The 17,601-nt window shown below is 39.7% G+C and overlaps 1 protein-coding gene across 1 annotated transcript in view; it reads left to right on the top strand.

Moving 5' to 3' along the window:
- Positions 1 to 2,996: 2,996 nt before the first annotated feature.
- The window catches only part of LOC109475589 (alpha-2,8-sialyltransferase 8F-like), a 23,628-nt gene continuing 9,023 nt past the window's right edge, over positions 2,997 to 17,601 (top strand). Inside the window, exons 1-3 of the mRNA XM_019776288.1 lie at positions 2,997 to 3,044; positions 8,279 to 8,377; positions 15,829 to 15,942. Coding sequence (XP_019631847.1) covers positions 15,833 to 15,942 — 110 coding nt within the window. The 5' untranslated portion in view covers positions 2,997 to 3,044; positions 8,279 to 8,377; positions 15,829 to 15,832. The remainder of the gene's footprint in view (positions 3,045 to 8,278; positions 8,378 to 15,828; positions 15,943 to 17,601) is intronic.

Genomic DNA, 17,601 nt, shown 5'->3' with positions numbered 1-17,601 from the left:
ACCCCCCCCCCAAAAAAAAACCCGCACGTCTTCAAATATTTTTGACCTCACATGTGCACAAAATATGCAGAGAAAAGAACGGTTCGGTACGATTTTTCCTACACAAACTACTACATTAAGATGCAATTTTTAACTTAAAACCGCTACAATTGTAAATAGATTCACCAAAAAGGAGAAATCTTAACTACTTGTCAAAATAGTTCTGTTGATGTCTCACAACACTAACTCTCAGGCCGCCGCCATCTTTGTCACCTTTGACCTTATTGAGGGACAAATCTTTGTAAAGGGGGAGGGGTGTAAGTTTTCCACACAGCAAAAGTTGCAGTGTAAAACACAGCAAAAGTTGCAGTGTAAAACACAGCAAAAGTTGCAGTGTAAAACACAGCAAAAGTTGCAGTGTAAAACACCAAAAGTTGCAGTGTAAAACACCAAAAGTTGCAGTGTAAAACACCAAAAGTTGCGGTGTAAAACACCAAAAGTTGCGGTGTAAAACACCAAAAGTTGTGGTGTAAAATTTTGTACTTGTCGGCCACGGTAATATTGTTTTACATAATGGCGCTTTTTAATACTAGTACCCAGAATTCTTTGAGCGCATTGCGCAATCGAACATCAGACGACAAGGAGCAAGAAAATTGCCGATTTAAGGCTTTCTTCGTATTTTCTATACGAAGACTGACGTAATCAATAACTTAAACCAATGACATTATACTGTCCTTGCTTAATCAGGTCCGTAAGATGAAAAATAGTTATGCTGCAATAACAACCAAGGTCGCTAGAAGACTCTTTTTATGGCTGTCATTTATTGGGGGACAAATTGTTATTTTATGTAACCATAATGTGAGTATTACATATATGAGTAAGGTACACTGAGAGATGTTTAAAGCGTGTTTGAAGGTCTACGTTGTTCCTGATACATCATATTTACGTTTTAAAAATGTTTTGATATCAAAGCGAAACTACGAAAACCACGCTCTACTTTCTCAGCTCTTGGTTCCCGTGCTGGAAGTGCTGGAAGTGCTGGAAGTGCTGAATGGTCGCCAGATCTGGCTGGGCTTCCAGGATCTTCCAGTGCCGAGTCAGCACTGGAAAAGCTGACATCAGCACTGGAAACCGAGTACTGATGAAATTTCTGTTCTGGAAACGGACTGAATACGGTCTCCAATCAGTCCAGCCCTTTTCAGAGCCACCCAAACTTACTCACAAAAGGGCTAACGTTGAACGTCCTTGGTTATATCTAACAGTTACACACAATCATACAATGAAAATCTTTCATGGTCAGAAATCCCTCATTCTCGGTCGTTATCACTTACATGTATACCCGTATCTTGTTGTTTACGAAAATTAACGAAACAAGCTTAAAAAAGCTGGCCTTGGCCTCTAGAAGGAGCGGCGAAATATTTATAACAACTCAATAAGTGTTTGCCCATAATTATTGGCATCAGATAAACCATCCTACAGTAAGAAAGGCCTAAAAGGAAAGACGTAACCATTGACAAACGTTATTTTTTTACATACACAAGTATTGTTTAATAAAGTACATATTTACAGAACACTTCAGTCATGTAAGTAAGGATCAAGTCTTATAACAAGCGTTCAATCATTAACATAATTTATGCAATTGATTCATCTTGTCGATTACTAGTACTTCATGGAGTTAGAAGGGAGACTCCCTTGTAACTCCATGATTACCGTTTCTTGCATAATTTTGGGCATACAAAAACACAAACTAACGTCCTTAAGTTTGTCATATAACCATAACAATAACATAATTATGATCTAGAAGGTAATGAAAAGTACACAATCATTCAGGGAAGCATTTATGCAAGGATCAACAGTGACATCTAGCGACATTTAGCAGAACGTCATTTAGCAGAATGTCATGTCTGAAGTCTGGTTCGCCCGCCCGCCCGTCTTGCGATCCGTCTGCCGTCGCTCCTAGCCTCCTTCGCAGACTTCTGATGCGGCGGCGCTAATTTTTTGCAACAGTATAACGTATGATCTAAATACAAGTATTGTCTAGATAATCCTGAGGCTTTCTGGTAAGATAGATGCTCAAAACATTATGCTAGGACCAATTTTATGCCCAAAATAAAATTTACATTAAATTTATGTTATACTCTTGCACTTATAATTAAAAATTGGCAATTTTTAATAAGCCATTAGGTACCTAAGTTCTGACCCAAAGATTAGGTTTGACTGGCCGCGCAGTTCGGAGGGAAAGAAACTACCTCCCCGTGGCCGGAGTCCCTTGGAATTTTGCCGAATTCTACGATCCGTATTCCCGTAGAAAGGCGTGGTGGAGGCTAGACAAGATGGTCAAGAAGGGTCCGTCTCGCCAATGGTGGGCAAACACTCCTTCGAAAGTCGGACCTCTTGGATCGATGTCGGGAGGATGCGGTTGACCAATGCGGTAGTCCACTAACCGTGGACCAATTATTTGCCATTTACCGTGACCTTTTACAGACCAATAATCAAAAGACGCCCTGGTAGACGACATTATTTCTTATGTGATGTGATTAAAATTGCACGGCCATATATGTAATGTCACTGTCGGACCACACAACGAACCACACAACGTTAACGTTCACATAAACTTCACAACAAATTACATTTATAGAGTTTGCGAATATACTACTGGGGATGGTACCCAGGCTACCTGCAATTAGCCCTCGGGCATGTTATATTGCCCGGTGCAATTGGAGCAAATTCCTAGAACTTAGTAGAAGTACCATCAATACCATTTCAATAGTATGACTTGTGGTATGATCTAGCACACTGACAGTATCTGTTTCCGTATGCACAATGATCGGCATCCCGAGTCCCAAAGTAACCAAGGAGCTTCCGGTGATGCCCTGCTTCTTGGGGTAACCGAACCCAGCCGCGGAGTGATACATCCATCACATCGAGTCGGGGTCACATTCGTACAGGGTCATGGTGTAACGGCGGTTGGCAGCTGGAAGTTCCAGTCTCACATGATCGTCCCATCAAGCCACCATTCACACCAGTTTCACCAACAAGACAGTCCTGGAACTTGCCAATCTAAAGTAAGGTAAATTTTGCTTCTGTTCTGCCTATTTGTGGAGATAATTTACGATGGTTTCGGTGATGAGGCGGAATCCTACACGCTGGAAAAAAATTATGTAGGTCACCCATAGACAGTCACTCAGCTGCCCGTAGTGAGTTCGCATGGTGGGACCTCATAATCTTCCCTCAAAACGCACTGACCACATGGCGAACTCACGACCGCTTGCTAGACATAGAGTATACTACATAACTTTTACCTCGATCCATATCCGTTTCCATATGGCAAGCAACACAGCCCCAGGGCAAAATCACTGTAACGGGAGGGGTACTAATTCCGACCCATGTTCCATGCAAACGCACATTCCTTTGGTAATAGTTTGTCTGACCAAAACCCCGCGCAACATGAGCTTTAATATTGACAGATAAAGATAACAACTATTAAAGCTGTACAAGCTGTGTATTTCACTTCAGGGCAGCGCCATGCACCCAGGCGGCAAAATGACCAAAAACCTGCCTTGTATCGCGAACCAAAAACTTATTAATTAAGGAGGACTGTCTGGCAAAAGTGTTATCTGGCAAGTCTGCGCACCTTGCTTTGGCATGGATGGCATGCTCTGATTTTCTGTCAGTCTGGCATTCAACAATTTTTCAATAATACTTAACTTTCAGGGCAGCAAATAACATGGTACATTCATGTACATCAGGCATGGAATTAAAGCAAAATGACCAAAATGAGTTCGCATTGTGCTTCACTAAGAATTTCCTGACAGAGCTTATCACCTGAAGAGTTAGTCAGTGACGTTTACCAATGAATTTAGGATAACAAATAACTTGCTAGTGATGTGTACAATTAAAGTGACTACTAAGTTATGCTTCACAAATGATTTACCAACAAAGCTTAACTTCAAAATGAGCTTGCTGACTATTTTTGAACTAGAATAGCTCGCTATGCCTCCCAGAATTTAAAAAGGCATGCAGACCCTCTAGAGAGTAGTCTAAAAGTCACTTGAAATCCTTATATGTGTCAAGTGTACTATTATTAGTCCCACAACATAAAGTTCAGTTTGAGTGGCATTTCCTTTCATGTGAACAGGAGTAATTTTACTGAATATAAAAGTTCTGCCATTTTGCTGCTGTCGGTGCTTCAACTACTTCCTTGGAGCGTAATTCTATACTGGTAATTGTATTACAGTCTTGAAGTTCAACTACATTTTCTACAAGCAAGGAGGTTCAAACGAAATTGAACCTTCTAGCTGCTACTAGTAACAACAAGGAGATCGTAGAAAGATAACCTCTTTGTTTGTACTGTTACTTTGATTTAAAAATATGTGCAGTAAATGCTGCAGCGGTGGTATTATTGTTACCTTCGCTAAGAAGATTATGTTTTCAGAGGCGTTCATGTATGTGTGTGTGTGTGTCTGTAGACACAATAACTTGAGAAGGCCTTGATGGATTGTCTTGATATGTGGAAGGTGGGTAGGTCTTGATGAGACTTCAAAATGATCAGATTTTGGGCCACCTGGTGGCTTGTCGTGGTACTGCAGCAGAACTTCATGTTTAGATATCTCATGATCTGGACATGCTAGGATCACGAAATTTAGATGGTAGGTAGCTCTTGTGCTGGGGATGAAGTCCCCCAGCTGCTTGCTCTGGAACTGCAGGGGCGTTTATTTAAAAATGTTTAAAGAAGGATAACTCAAGATCCTATTTGCATAATCACAGGGATGAATATATAAATGACACGTAGTTTATATATGGTTCTCACGTACGAGTACATACCTTCACAGAGCAGACATCCTGTACTTCAACGAAAACACAAGAACAAAAGACAGGTTTGACATTAGGAGCTCCTTTCTAAGCACTTAATACACAGTGACATCTGTTCTTTTGTTATGAGGATGAACACGACCAAGTCTGGAAACGCCAAACAGTATTAGAATGAAGAGCAGGACAAAGCTCAGCACGCAAGTTTGGCTTCTTCTTACCTTCGCTAAGAAGGTTATGTTTGTACAGGGCATAATCACGGGGATTAATATATAATTTCTGAGTCATAAAGGCAAAGGTATGAGATCGTGGAACTATAGTTCTGTTTTGTTTTGTGCATATCTTGTGCACCCAAATTTCAAAAGAAAAGTCAGCAGGTAGGAGCCTTACCAAACAACAGCTCCATATAGCAATTCTTGTAGAAATTGCACCAGGTTAATGACTCTTAAGACCTTTGAATACAACTGATCCGGAAGAAGTAACATCACTGGTTGTTGCAGTGTACTTTATACATGTAATCCCTTTCGTGATGAATGAAGCCAGAAATTTGGAGGGACTGAAATTCACCGAATGGATCTATATCACAAAGGAGGTTTACCTTCCTTGATAAATTGAGAATCCATCAATGCAAGTGTCAAATACAGCTAGCTGTGGAGTTCCAGATTCTATCTTTGATAGTCTATTCTGGGCCTTAATTCTTTTTACTCATGTTTCCTACCATGTAACTGTTAAAGGCTATCACTCCTTTTGAACAGGAGGCATGATACTTGAAATTTACTATATCTTTTGTTTTTGAAAGAACAGAATAAGCCACCCATAAGTCTTTTATAACAAGCTTAGAAAGGCAAGGTCAAGTAGTACCTTGTAGTAAAAGCAATCATTGCATCCATGTTTCCAGAAAATCCAATGACCTGTAACAGTGGAATGATTCTTCTAATAGCCAGGGATATTGGAGTCACTGGTGCAATATCTGGTACCAGCAGTTTGAATTACATCCTGAGAAATCAAATTCTGGACTAAGCCATGTGCTTCCAGACAGTTTGGAAGTGAGGGAAAATTGACTGTTTTCTTCAGTTGCAAGCATGATAATTTGAGGCATGGAACTTGCTTGGAGTATGTTATCTTTTCTGTTGTCTTTTTTGTACAAAACAGTTATTTGGTGTGTGTTACTGGGGTATATGCCTTGTAAAATAAAGGTCTGTTTGTAGCAAAAAAAATCCATCCCACCACTTTGTTCTTGGTAGAGAATTGAAGTACATGATGTACTGGTAAGTCATTCCGATCAAATTGAATGCTCCAACTAAAGTGTAGTGCTTGCAGTGCTACGGTAATTTGGGTACGCAGTTACCCAGAAACACTTTTAGTAGTGAAGTGCAGAAACTTGGATTTGAAGCATTACGCCCTCTATAGGAATTGAATTTAAACTATTGATCATGAATGAAGTAACAAATTGAAAAGAATTAGTCTTGATTTAAAGTCTGCATGTGGGACTTATGCTGTGGTACACATGATGAAATTTCCCTGCTGCATGCAGGATGTCCTGTGTGTGAAATTACTAAATGATTGAATTTGGATGAGATACCGGATTGCTGTGAATTTAACAGCTGGGCCTCACAGTAAGTTTAATGATTCCTTTGTACTCAACTTAGGCTACAGCAAGTAAATATTATGGACGACATCTGAAGTGGGAGTGACGAAAAAAATGCAACTTGGGGAAAAAAACAAGATGCCTAAATCTTTAGAATAGAGACCGCAAACCTTATCACAAGAATTATTGATCTACTAGTGAAGAAACATTGTATCACAGGCACATAGTCTTTATTGTTTTTTGAAGAAGTACAAAAAATGCTTGAGATGTGGCTCTCCTAAAACACTGGACCTTCAGCTTTATGTCACATCTGCGAGGACATCCCTAACCAAAGCTAGTTACAATGTACTCTTTTTCATGATTCATGTGAGGAAAAGTGCCTTTCCCAAGAACATAGCCTTGGGGCCTGCAAAAGCTTTGAACCCAGAACCTTCAGATTCTAGGTTAACACCCTAACAAAAGACCACCATTCTATTTTGCTCCTTTTCATTCTACAGCTGTTTGTTATTTTGTGAGCCAAACAAGTTTCCTTATGAATAAAATGCCAACATCTTTGCTTTGTTCTGTAAACCCGGGCATTACAGAATGATTGTACTGTATCTTAGCAGCTTTCTGTGAAATTGCAGCTTGTCATATTCTAAAGTCTGCTGTTCAATTTCCAAAGTGTATTACTTTTTGAACAAGTATCTGAACAACTAATACTGTTGTTTCATTAATTATTCATGCAAAAATCCCTGTCTTTTGTACATGTGCATGTCCTTGGTGCTGAACTGATATCTACAGGTGCCTTTCCTTGGTGCTCAACTGGCATGTATTGTTGCCTGTCCTTGGTGCTGACCTAATGTCTGGTATCTGTTGGTACTTGTCCTTGGTGCTGAACTGATATCTATTGTTGCCTGTCCTTGGTGCTGAACTGGTATCTATTGTTGCTTGTCCTTGGTGCTGAACTGGTATCTATTGTCACAACTGGTATTTGTTGGGTCCTGATGCCTGCCCTTTGTCTTGAACTGATCTCTGTTAGTTATGACTAACTACCTCAGCTGCCAAACTGAAATCTTTGGTTATTGATGTCTGTCCTTAGTGATGAACTAATATCTGTTGGATAGTGATACCTGTTTCGGATGCTTGGTAACTGATACCTGTCAGTTATTGATATCTGTCTCTGAATATGAATTGATACCTCCTAGGGACTGCTACATCTCCTTGTTCCACATAACGTTAATCTTCAATGATCTGTACCAGTCAATATTCTTCATGTTGAATAGGCAAGGTAGAAACACTCTACCTCTGATCAAATTTCTCCTATCATGAAGATGCTGTTATCATTCCAGCAACGCATGGTGCATACAAAACGTCCTGGTACAGTGGGTGAAAGGGGAGAATTTCTACCATTTGGTTCCTGTCATAATCTATGTATGTTGGCTGGCATTGTTTCTTCACTGACCCGTGTCTATGGGTTAAAATTAAATAATATTCTTACTCATAACCTGAATACCCAGTGCTTGTTTATTGTTTGATTCAGCGAAATGAGTACGCAGTGTGTGTTTAGTGAATAGTTCTGTTTTTTTGATAATGAAGGACATCTTATTATGCTCTTAGTTTATCAAGGAGGTTTAATTTATGACTATAACCTGGACATGAGCACCCAGTGTGTCTTGAATGATTCAGTGGGGAGAGTGTATATTCAATATACAAAGCAATGTTAATTCAACAAAACTTAGTGGCCTGTCACCCATGCTCCTGACTGTCACTGTGATGAGTACTTTCCCTTGATGTGATTTATCCCATTGTTTTTCCCACAGCTCGATTGAGGCAATGGTCATAGCCAACTACAAGTAGACGAGGATGAACTCATGAATATTAAAGATCTTGGACTTTGAACTCAACACAACTATTGTCTAGGCACAATGACGTCAAGGCAAGCCGTGGTTCTAGCGGACTATGTTCCAGCCTAGTCTCTCAGCCTGACTGTCTGTATCACCAGTGTGGACACATTGGCAGGTGGGTACAAAAATGTCATTGCTTTGGGGCCGTGTCAATTTGGAGCATGTATTTTGGACTTGGCTTATTCAGTGTTTTCTGGTTTCTAGAAGGAAGAAACTGCATGAGCTCCATTGAGCCTTCTGCGAAAAGTTTGAGTAGTTTGTATATATTGGAGGTTTAACCTCCATTTACATTTATCCGCTGGGTTAATACCTACATCCACCACTTTCAAAAACAGTGTAGTTGAGCTTGAGTATTGCAGCACCCTCCAGGTATACATAGTTTAGTTATGCAGGAGTGCAATAGTGATACTATACACTAGACATATATTGGATTGGAGATCTCTTTAGATATATTTTTTTAAGGATACACTTTGGTACGTGACCTGTCAGAATATGTTAATAGATGTAAGATGTCTAACCCTCTGAAGACTGGGAACAACAGACGATAAACTGGATAGTGAGTGAGTGAGTGAGTGATGTTGCTGCCAACTTTGAATTGGCCCTGGCACTGGGTGGAATATGGACCCATTTTATCTTTTGTGTGTGACTGTTGACTCATTCCAACAAGCAGTCATGGTCTGTGTGGCAGACTGTATTTGAAAGGAATTAATTAGTTCTAGGCCGTACCATTTAATTAGATTAATGAACAGTGGTGTTTTGTTACTGTTGACATTAGCCACCTTCCCACACCTGCCTGTGGAATGAAAAACAAATCAGTGCCAACTTTTTTTGGGGGGGGGGTAAATTGTTATCTTTTTTAATGCATTTTAATCTCAAAACAAGAGTCCATTGGACACAAATGTGTTGTGCCGGCAACATCAAAACAACTTGCAACAAGTAAAGCAAATGCTTCTATTATTAAATGATGTTGAAAATGTGCTAAGGAATATCTGACAGATTTCTTGAAATTGTATTGGATCTCTTTATTAAAACACCAAAAGCTGTCATTCTTGTCTGCATCTTTTCAGGGTTTGGTTAGGAATGAATATGATATTAACTCATTGGTCAGACTATGAAAAACCTTTGTGGGAAAGTAGCAAGATGTTGCTTTCAAACAAACAAAATTTTATACAAATTTTGGTGATCCATAATGTTTTCATCTGATATAGCAAAAGATGCCTGACAAAGAATAAATATTTCACTGGTCTCAACATAAACTACATTGTACGAATGCCACCGTGGATATTACGAATTTGGTGATCCATAATGTTTTCATCTGATATTGCAAAGATGTCTGGCAAAGAAATAAATATTTCACAGGTCTCTTACATAAACTACATTGTACGACTGCCACTGTGGATTTGCACTGTTGCCAGACAAGGATGCTTGACCTGCCAATGCAATCCACATATATTTTTTCTGGAACACTGCCTAAATAGGTCACTGTGGAAACCTAAGGAGCTCAGAAAGACAGGGACTTGTTGGAGGCCATTTGTGATGAATAGCATTAGGATTATGTTCTTAGATTCATTTGTACAGCATAATATAATCATAGGTCGATGCCCTTTTTAAATATGAAATTTTTGTGTCAATATTTTTCAAGCATGCACACTGATTTGGCAAGTAGACCTTAGATTTTGGAAGGAAGCAGAATAATGCCATGTAATACGGAGACACTCTGATGATTTCATCTCTACTAACGAACCCAAATATATGCCTTGAACAGCCTTTTGTATTGATTTTTGTGTCATGAAAGATGTGCACCTAATAGAGATAAGACGTAACCTTTGAATCAATCCCTTTAGTAATCATTTGACTGTTTGCATAGTCAGGTGACCAGACCCAAGCCAATGGACCACAATCATTTGCTATTTCCTTCGTACTTCAAACCTTGTCCAGCATCCGTGACATAGACTCATTTCAGTGTCCTTGAGGATTGCTGATTCGGCCTAGCAAAAATCCCATGCAGCTGCCAGGTGGCCCCAGACCACACTATATGAGCAGTGTCAGTTTTGGGTCCAGGTAAGTTGAACCATCCTACAATTGAATCTCTTCTCAGTCGCTGTAAAGATGAACCTGCTGTTTACCACACAAGACAACAGGGAGAAAGGTAGTGTCAGCCAATTTATTTGCATTTCATCAACAATCAGATAATACAACATGATTTGCCTCCCAGAATGGCTTTTTGTATTTTGCAAGGTAGCCATGTCCTTTGCGTGGCGTGTGGGGGATAGAAAATATAATTATTTCTATAGAGAGAAATGTATCCTCTCAGTTGGGAGCCAATTAGAAGGCGATAACATCATCATTCTATGACGCCTTGATGGTTGAACGTCTTTGCAAGATCTAGAGGACAAGGTGATTATAGAATGCTGCAAGGAAAATGAATGATATAATCATACTTGCTTCTTGCAAAGATTATTTTAAAAGCTTTCTCTGCAGGCTGCATGTTGCTCTCACAGGTCAGTTGTTAAAAATCAATATCATAATACAACTTCTTCCAACTGAAAAAAAAATTGAAGATCTTTCATTAGCTGTTGTCCCATTTATTTGTCTGGGTTATCCAGGGGTATGTTTCAAGAACTATACAGGGTAAATAGATGTAGTTTTATCAGGAATTCTGGGTGTGTTTGTGGTTTTTTTGGTGTGTGTTTGTGTGTGCTTTTAACAGCCTTCGGAACAGAATTCGAGTTTAATTCCGGACTAATTCCCATCTCAGCAACCTTACATCTAGATGGGCTAAAATTGTAAACTATATGCAAAAATTATATAAGAAATACGTATATGTAGCAGCTATCAAGGACCCCTTGGGGATTAACCCTCTGCAGAATCCTGGCTCCAGTTCCCAGAATTCTGGCTCCAGTTCCCAGAATTCTGGCTCCAGTTCCCAGAATTCTGGCTCAAGTTTCCAGAATCCTGGCTCAAGTTTCCAGAATCCTGGCTCCAGTTCCCAGAATTCTGGCTCCAGTTCCCAGAATTCTGGCTCCAGTTCCCAGAATTCTGGCTCAAGTTTCCAGAATCCTGGCTCCAGTTCCCAGAATTCTAGCTCCAGTTCCCAGAATTCTGGCTCCAGTTCCCAGAATTCTGCAAAATTCTGCAGAATTGGGTTAGTTCCCAAGGGGTCCTCAATGGTCGTTATTGTTACATACTAGTATGTTTAGTTTAAACTGGAATTCTAGAATTAAACTAAAGGCTGTTTTGTGTGTTTGCACATGGGTGGGGGTAACTCATCAACCACAGACCACAAAAGGCCAGACAGAGGAATTCCAAGTTAGGTCCCAGAAGCTGGCTGGGAGCCAGCAGGAGTTGGGTCCAGTCACTCAAAACCAAGGATCATGTGACTAGGGTCTGCTATTTCAAATGTTTATGTGGAGCTGCCTGAAGTTTGTACAGTGCAAAATCTTTGCAGACATTCAGGCCGAATCAGGGGACTTCTCTTTGAGCATGTTTGCAGTGGTGGATTTAGCTCCTGTTGTGCAAGGGCTGATATTTTTCAGGATGTAACATTTGCTAAAAAGACAAGTTGCGATTGCCATGGGGCAATGAAGTGAGACCTTCTTCAAGGTGGTTTGGAAAGGAATTTTTAGCAAATCTGATTAATTTGGACTGGTCACTTTCCAAAAATTGAATCAGTTACGTTTGATGTTTTCTGAAATGGTTTGATGCTCAAATTGGTTCAATTTTTTGAATGTCAATGGGAGGTGCTGTTGTGTGTTATACCATTACTATAAGGCAGGCTTGAAATTAGTGTCAGGAAACACCTGCACTCGCAAATCCAATTGCGACTATGAGATGAAATTGGAATTTATATGAGAGATGGATGACTGTAGGTAGATCTCTTGGCTTAGTTAGTAAATGGGGGAAATTTTAGAACATACTCATGTATTAAGCTTGGTGGTAAAGAGAAGAATGTCTTAGAATAGTTTTTCATATCTTGGAAAATCAATAATTTTTGTCTGTAAAAATGTGTTGGAGGTATGTCATCAGAGCACTGGGTAAAGAGTGTAATGCATTTTCTTCAAAATCAATATTTCTCTATACCATATCAAGTCACAAAGGCCAGCTGTATACACAAACATGCAGAAGTAGAGGTATGAGGAGGCTGAACGACCTCTTGTGCTAGCCTTTGGATCGATGAGTGCCCTGTACATAATGTCTGAACCTGCCTGGAATTATGTAACTTATAGAATTATCCTTTATCGATTGAAAAAATAATGAAGACGTATTATCTATAATGTGGTGAGATATCTAATTGCGTCAAAGGCAATCAATCTAATCACGCTTTCTTTAGTCTTGGTACAGGGCTAGAATATTAATTTTATTATTTTTACCTTACATTATTTTACCTTAGGTATTATTCTAGGTTGGTATCTTATTCCTCTTTTGCAGTTCCAAACAAATAAGTACTAGAGGTTTTGTTTTTGGCGGGTTTGTCAGTTTGCTTGTACAGGTGTGTCCGTAGTAATTTGAATACAATACAGTGACAGGAAGTGAGGGGGAAATAGTGACTAACAGGAAGGGCACTCAAAATGGTCTCCCCACAGGCTGGGAGGAAGTGAATGACACTAAGCTAGCTCATTTCAGTGTCTTCAGTTTCCTGCTATATTCATATGATATCTTTTGTCTTATATGGAACCCAGTGGAAAATAGCAGCAAGAAATTCTCAATAATGAATAAAACAAGACATTTATAATATTCCCTAATATTTTACAGACCTGTAAAATCTTTGAATTCTTGTTTCTCGTGGGTATTATTACAAATAAAATACTGTGGGATGATTGGGAATTTTGAGAGAGGACAGACCTAGAACTAGAGGGACATGGTAAATCCTGAAATCCCACCTTTTTCAATGGTAATGTCAAGGTCATGTAGCTGCTTTGTAGTTCCATATTAATTATAGATGATATAATAATCTCTAGGGAATGGGGCTGGAAGATGATATCTCTAACATTTTGTAGTCATTCGATTCCTCTACCATGTCACTTTTTGTCAGCTGTTAGGATACCTGTACCTTCTCCCTGCTGCCTTATCCCGTAACCAATAGAGAATTGGTAGCCAAACAGCTACTCTTCACTGTGCTAAAGGTTAAGATTTTTTCTTTCAATCCATTGCCGTTACTTCACTGACGTTTTGATCCATGTCCATAATTATTGGCGGATGTCGTGCCTAGTAGTACTTTCAACCACATTATGCAATGATCCATTGTTGTAAAGAGTCTTTGGGGAGTACTTAAGGTCACAACCTCCATGAGCAATATACTGTAAACCTTTTTGCAGGCCTCTTCACCACGAAATCATGACACTGCAGATATGTCATGTTTGTGCTACAGTGTTGTTCCAACTGCAACTGTAAAAAAATTTACAGTACTGGTTAGTTGCAACCACTTTCTTGCTGTGAATTTGCTTGTTTTCGTGGATATAGCTCAGTAAGAAAGTCTTTAAGATACGACTGTATCAACTAGTGGTGCATACCGGTTCACTGGACTTGGATCCGGACTTGTAAGAATGTTTAGGTTCAAGTCCAAAAAAAACTAAAAGTCAAGAACCGAGTCCGGACTTATTACCATAAAAGACCATTTCACATACCAATTTTCTTTCCAAACCACCTAAAACCTTCCGTAGACTGCAAAATCTTTGATGCTTGATGCTGCAAAATGAAGAAAACATTGCCATCGGGCATCGTCAAGTACCGGCCTCCATGTTATGTGGCCAAAGTTTCACCCACTCAACATTGCAAGGTTGCCAACATGCAATTTTGTATATGCCATGGGTTTAGGTCCGGACTTACAAGTCCGGAACTGAACCTAAACCTCTGGACTTGAATCCGGACCTGAACCTAAATGTGGGTTTAGGTATGCACCACTAGTATCAACCCATGCATGGACAATTTGTACTTTCAAATCAAAGTATCATTTGCACAGCCTATGTATTATCAAGTGTGTTCTTCCAAAAGAAGATCTGATGGTTAAACAGTAGTTAATGTCTCCTAACTTGATCTGACGTTAGGCAGCCTAGTCTTTATCCACGTCTAGTCCAGTAAGTTCTGTGCTTGTGTTGAGATAATCCTGATGGATTCCCATACAAGGGCGATGCATCATCCCTGCACAAAGTGTCAAACCTGCCAGAAGTAACAATAATTGCTGTGCCAAGGTGAGAGGGAGTCATTCCCCTGGGCACCAGACAGGATTGTGTTTGGGAGGAGAGGGAGGGGAGACAAAAGACCAAACTGTGAGTGCATTAGAATGTACCAAAAATGATAGATCTAAAATTGTTATTTTCCAGCCTTATGTTTTAGGACAGTCACTTATTCCACACCTTGTAGGTTTTTAATAGTAAACCCTAGCTGTGCCTCTTTTATTGCTTGCATTTTGAACTCTAGACTGTGCACTATCACTTCTGATTGTCAGTGTGGGTTGAGGGGGTAAGATTTGTGAAGCAAAGCTGTTTGGTACATGTTAAGAGAGATTCATATCTTAAGCACATTAAAAGCCTTGTCACTCTCATGTTTAAAGCCCAGGATCCTACATCTAATGGAAGGGGATCAGTGCTCAAACCTGCTGCAAGTGCTTCGGTGTCTGGTGCATTTACAATGTACCTGCTGTATTCAATGGCTGTATTTACATCAGTGATTACATAGCATTTTGGCTGTGATTCAGTACGGATGAAGTAGGTAGCTACCCCCAAATCACAATGCACCAGAGGGGAGCACATATATATTTATTTATTTATTTTTTGTCCTGCTGTTTGAATTGTAAGAAAATGGTACATCCCAATGGTACTGTCAATGGTACTGAAAACATGGCTGTTACTGGCAGATGTAAGATTTGGAAACTGTCAATTCTGTATTGTCACAAAAACACATAGACAAGAACACACACAAATACACACACATGAGCGCGCACACACACAAGCACACACACATGCATACACAAATGCACAGGCACACTCATGCAAACACAAATACATGCATAATTGCACACACAAACTATAATACACAAGAATACACACAGAAGTGATTATGCCAGCATATACATAATTACTTTCCCTAGTCACCTTTTGCAGAGATACCAAGTATGTAGACTTTGACATTTACGCCTTGTGAACCCAAATACTGAAATACTTAACACCTGCTGACAGTGCAGGGGAGAGCTAGTCATCCGAGAAATTACACGTGCCTCAATGATGATATCTAAATACATGTCCTCCATAGAATTGGTTTGAAGGGCAAATGTTTATGGATGATAAGTACATGTAAGTAGCATTTGCATGTTTTATTACAACCTGGCATTTCTCAGTAAGTATAGAAACCAGACAAATGCCCAAGAGAAGTGAAGTGCAGTGAAGGACTGTTAAGTGTCACCTTTGTCTATCTAAGCAAACCACTTGAAATCATGCTTAACACAACAGCTTTTAAGACACCCTGCAATTTGTCCTGCCTTTAATTGTAAATGACTGACCCATGTACATTTATAAAAAAATTTTTTAAAAGAGTTAAAAGTTTAATGTAATTTTCTTGTTCCCTCTGCAGTGCTATGTTGAAGGCAGCCCAGCGCCTGGGGCTGGGTGTGGTGATCATCACAGTTCTCTCGCTGCTGTATTTTATACTGATGACACAATCTGCTGTGAAGCTTATCCACCCCCGGTAAGCACAACAGTTCAATATGTTATCAAGGTAAACAATATGGAGAATGAAATGAACTGTCATGATGGCAGTCTGGGATACAAAAGGGTTACTAAAAAGTGGAAAAATGTTAACACATCATTATCTGCTATCATGGGGAGAGACAATAACTACTTGGAAAGGTAGGGCTGCATCCATGTACAGGAAGTGTGGTGTCTGTGTTATACCTCCTGTCACACATTCAGGACCTACAACCAAGGTCAGCACTGTTGGGAGTAGCCTGGAATCTATCCTACTCCAGCTCCAGTTTCCTCCTCTGAAGTCTTATCACATCGAAGCAGAATATCATGACTTCCCTGACTGATTTTTATAGTACATGTATGTATAGTCGGCTGGTGCAGATAGGCAACCACGACCAACCACAAATGACCTTACTCGCGGCTACAATACACCTAACCATGGTCTGGCGAGGGCTGGGAGGCCATGGTTGGCTTATGTGTGACAGGGGCTGTACATAATATTTCAGAGTGTTCTTACCATTGAACATAATGAAAATAATATTTATTATCATGATTATGGCCTCTTTTTGTGATTAATATAAAACTGCAGCTTACAGCTCTGTGTGCTGCCCCTTGAAATGAAAAAGATTGTTGATGCCATAACAAAATGTTTAATACAAGCATACAATTATCAATTGATTTGCATTAGCTTTGTGATGACTGTGTCTGAAAATGCTGCTTACCTTTGGACTGTCCCAGCAGATAAGATATTAGGAGGCAAGACAGGGAGCAAGAATTAATAATGCAAGTTAACATTTTAACTACAAAATGTATCAAAATAATAAACACTGATGGATAGGGGAGTCATTTTCAAACCTCTGTCTTTTCTCCTGTGTTGTTTCCTGGAACAGACCATATCTGCATGCTTATGGAGTATTACTAAATATTCCTGTGTATATCTCTGGCTTATGTGCAAAATGGTCCAGTTCCTTCTGTTCTTTCTTTCGAATTCTCACAATTCTGAAGATAAAACGTCTAAAACTTTCACCTAAAGCTCAGTCTTACAACTTGAAATACAAGAAGAGTCACTGAAGAATTCTTATTCAGGGCTCAAAATTCTGGTACACCTAGCCTAAAAATTTAGGTGCACAAAAAAGATTTTGGATACATAACATGAGATAATTTTGTCAGCAAAACCTTGAATCAGAGCTTGAATCTGAAATTCTGTTTCACAACAAACTTTGATTTTTTAAAGTATAATCTTCTACACAAATATCTAGGTGCACCTGTGCATTTACAGTCAAACATTAAGTGCACAGCTCCTATTTTGGGTGCACATACAATGTAGGTGCACATGCACCCAGTATTTTGAGCCCTGTTATCAAATATGGTCAGATTACCCTGGCACTTGTTCCCTGTTTGCTACAGGTTGCACAACAGCTCCAGATTGATACACAGGAACGCTTCGTTACTGCAGCTCACACAGCGCTTGAACCTTGTAACAACTACTGTTGTGCCTAATAAGACAAGCAGTGCCCAGAAGAACAATACTGACGTTAGCATACACAGCAAAACTGTCACACAAACTGTTTCCAGACACCCGCAGAAGACGGCTCCCGTGGACGTGGTGGCATTAGGAAGACATTTTAACAGAACATGGCAACAAAATGACAAAGCCATT

The sequence above is a fragment of the Branchiostoma belcheri genome, unplaced genomic scaffold (genome assembly GCF_001625305.1).
Source record: "Branchiostoma belcheri isolate BF01 breed outbred unplaced genomic scaffold, Haploidv18h27 scaffold34, whole genome shotgun sequence".
Taxonomy (NCBI): domain Eukaryota; kingdom Metazoa; phylum Chordata; class Leptocardii; order Amphioxiformes; family Branchiostomatidae; genus Branchiostoma; species Branchiostoma belcheri.
Note: the sequence above shows the minus strand (reverse complement) of the source record. Positions and strands in the feature narration are given on the sequence as shown.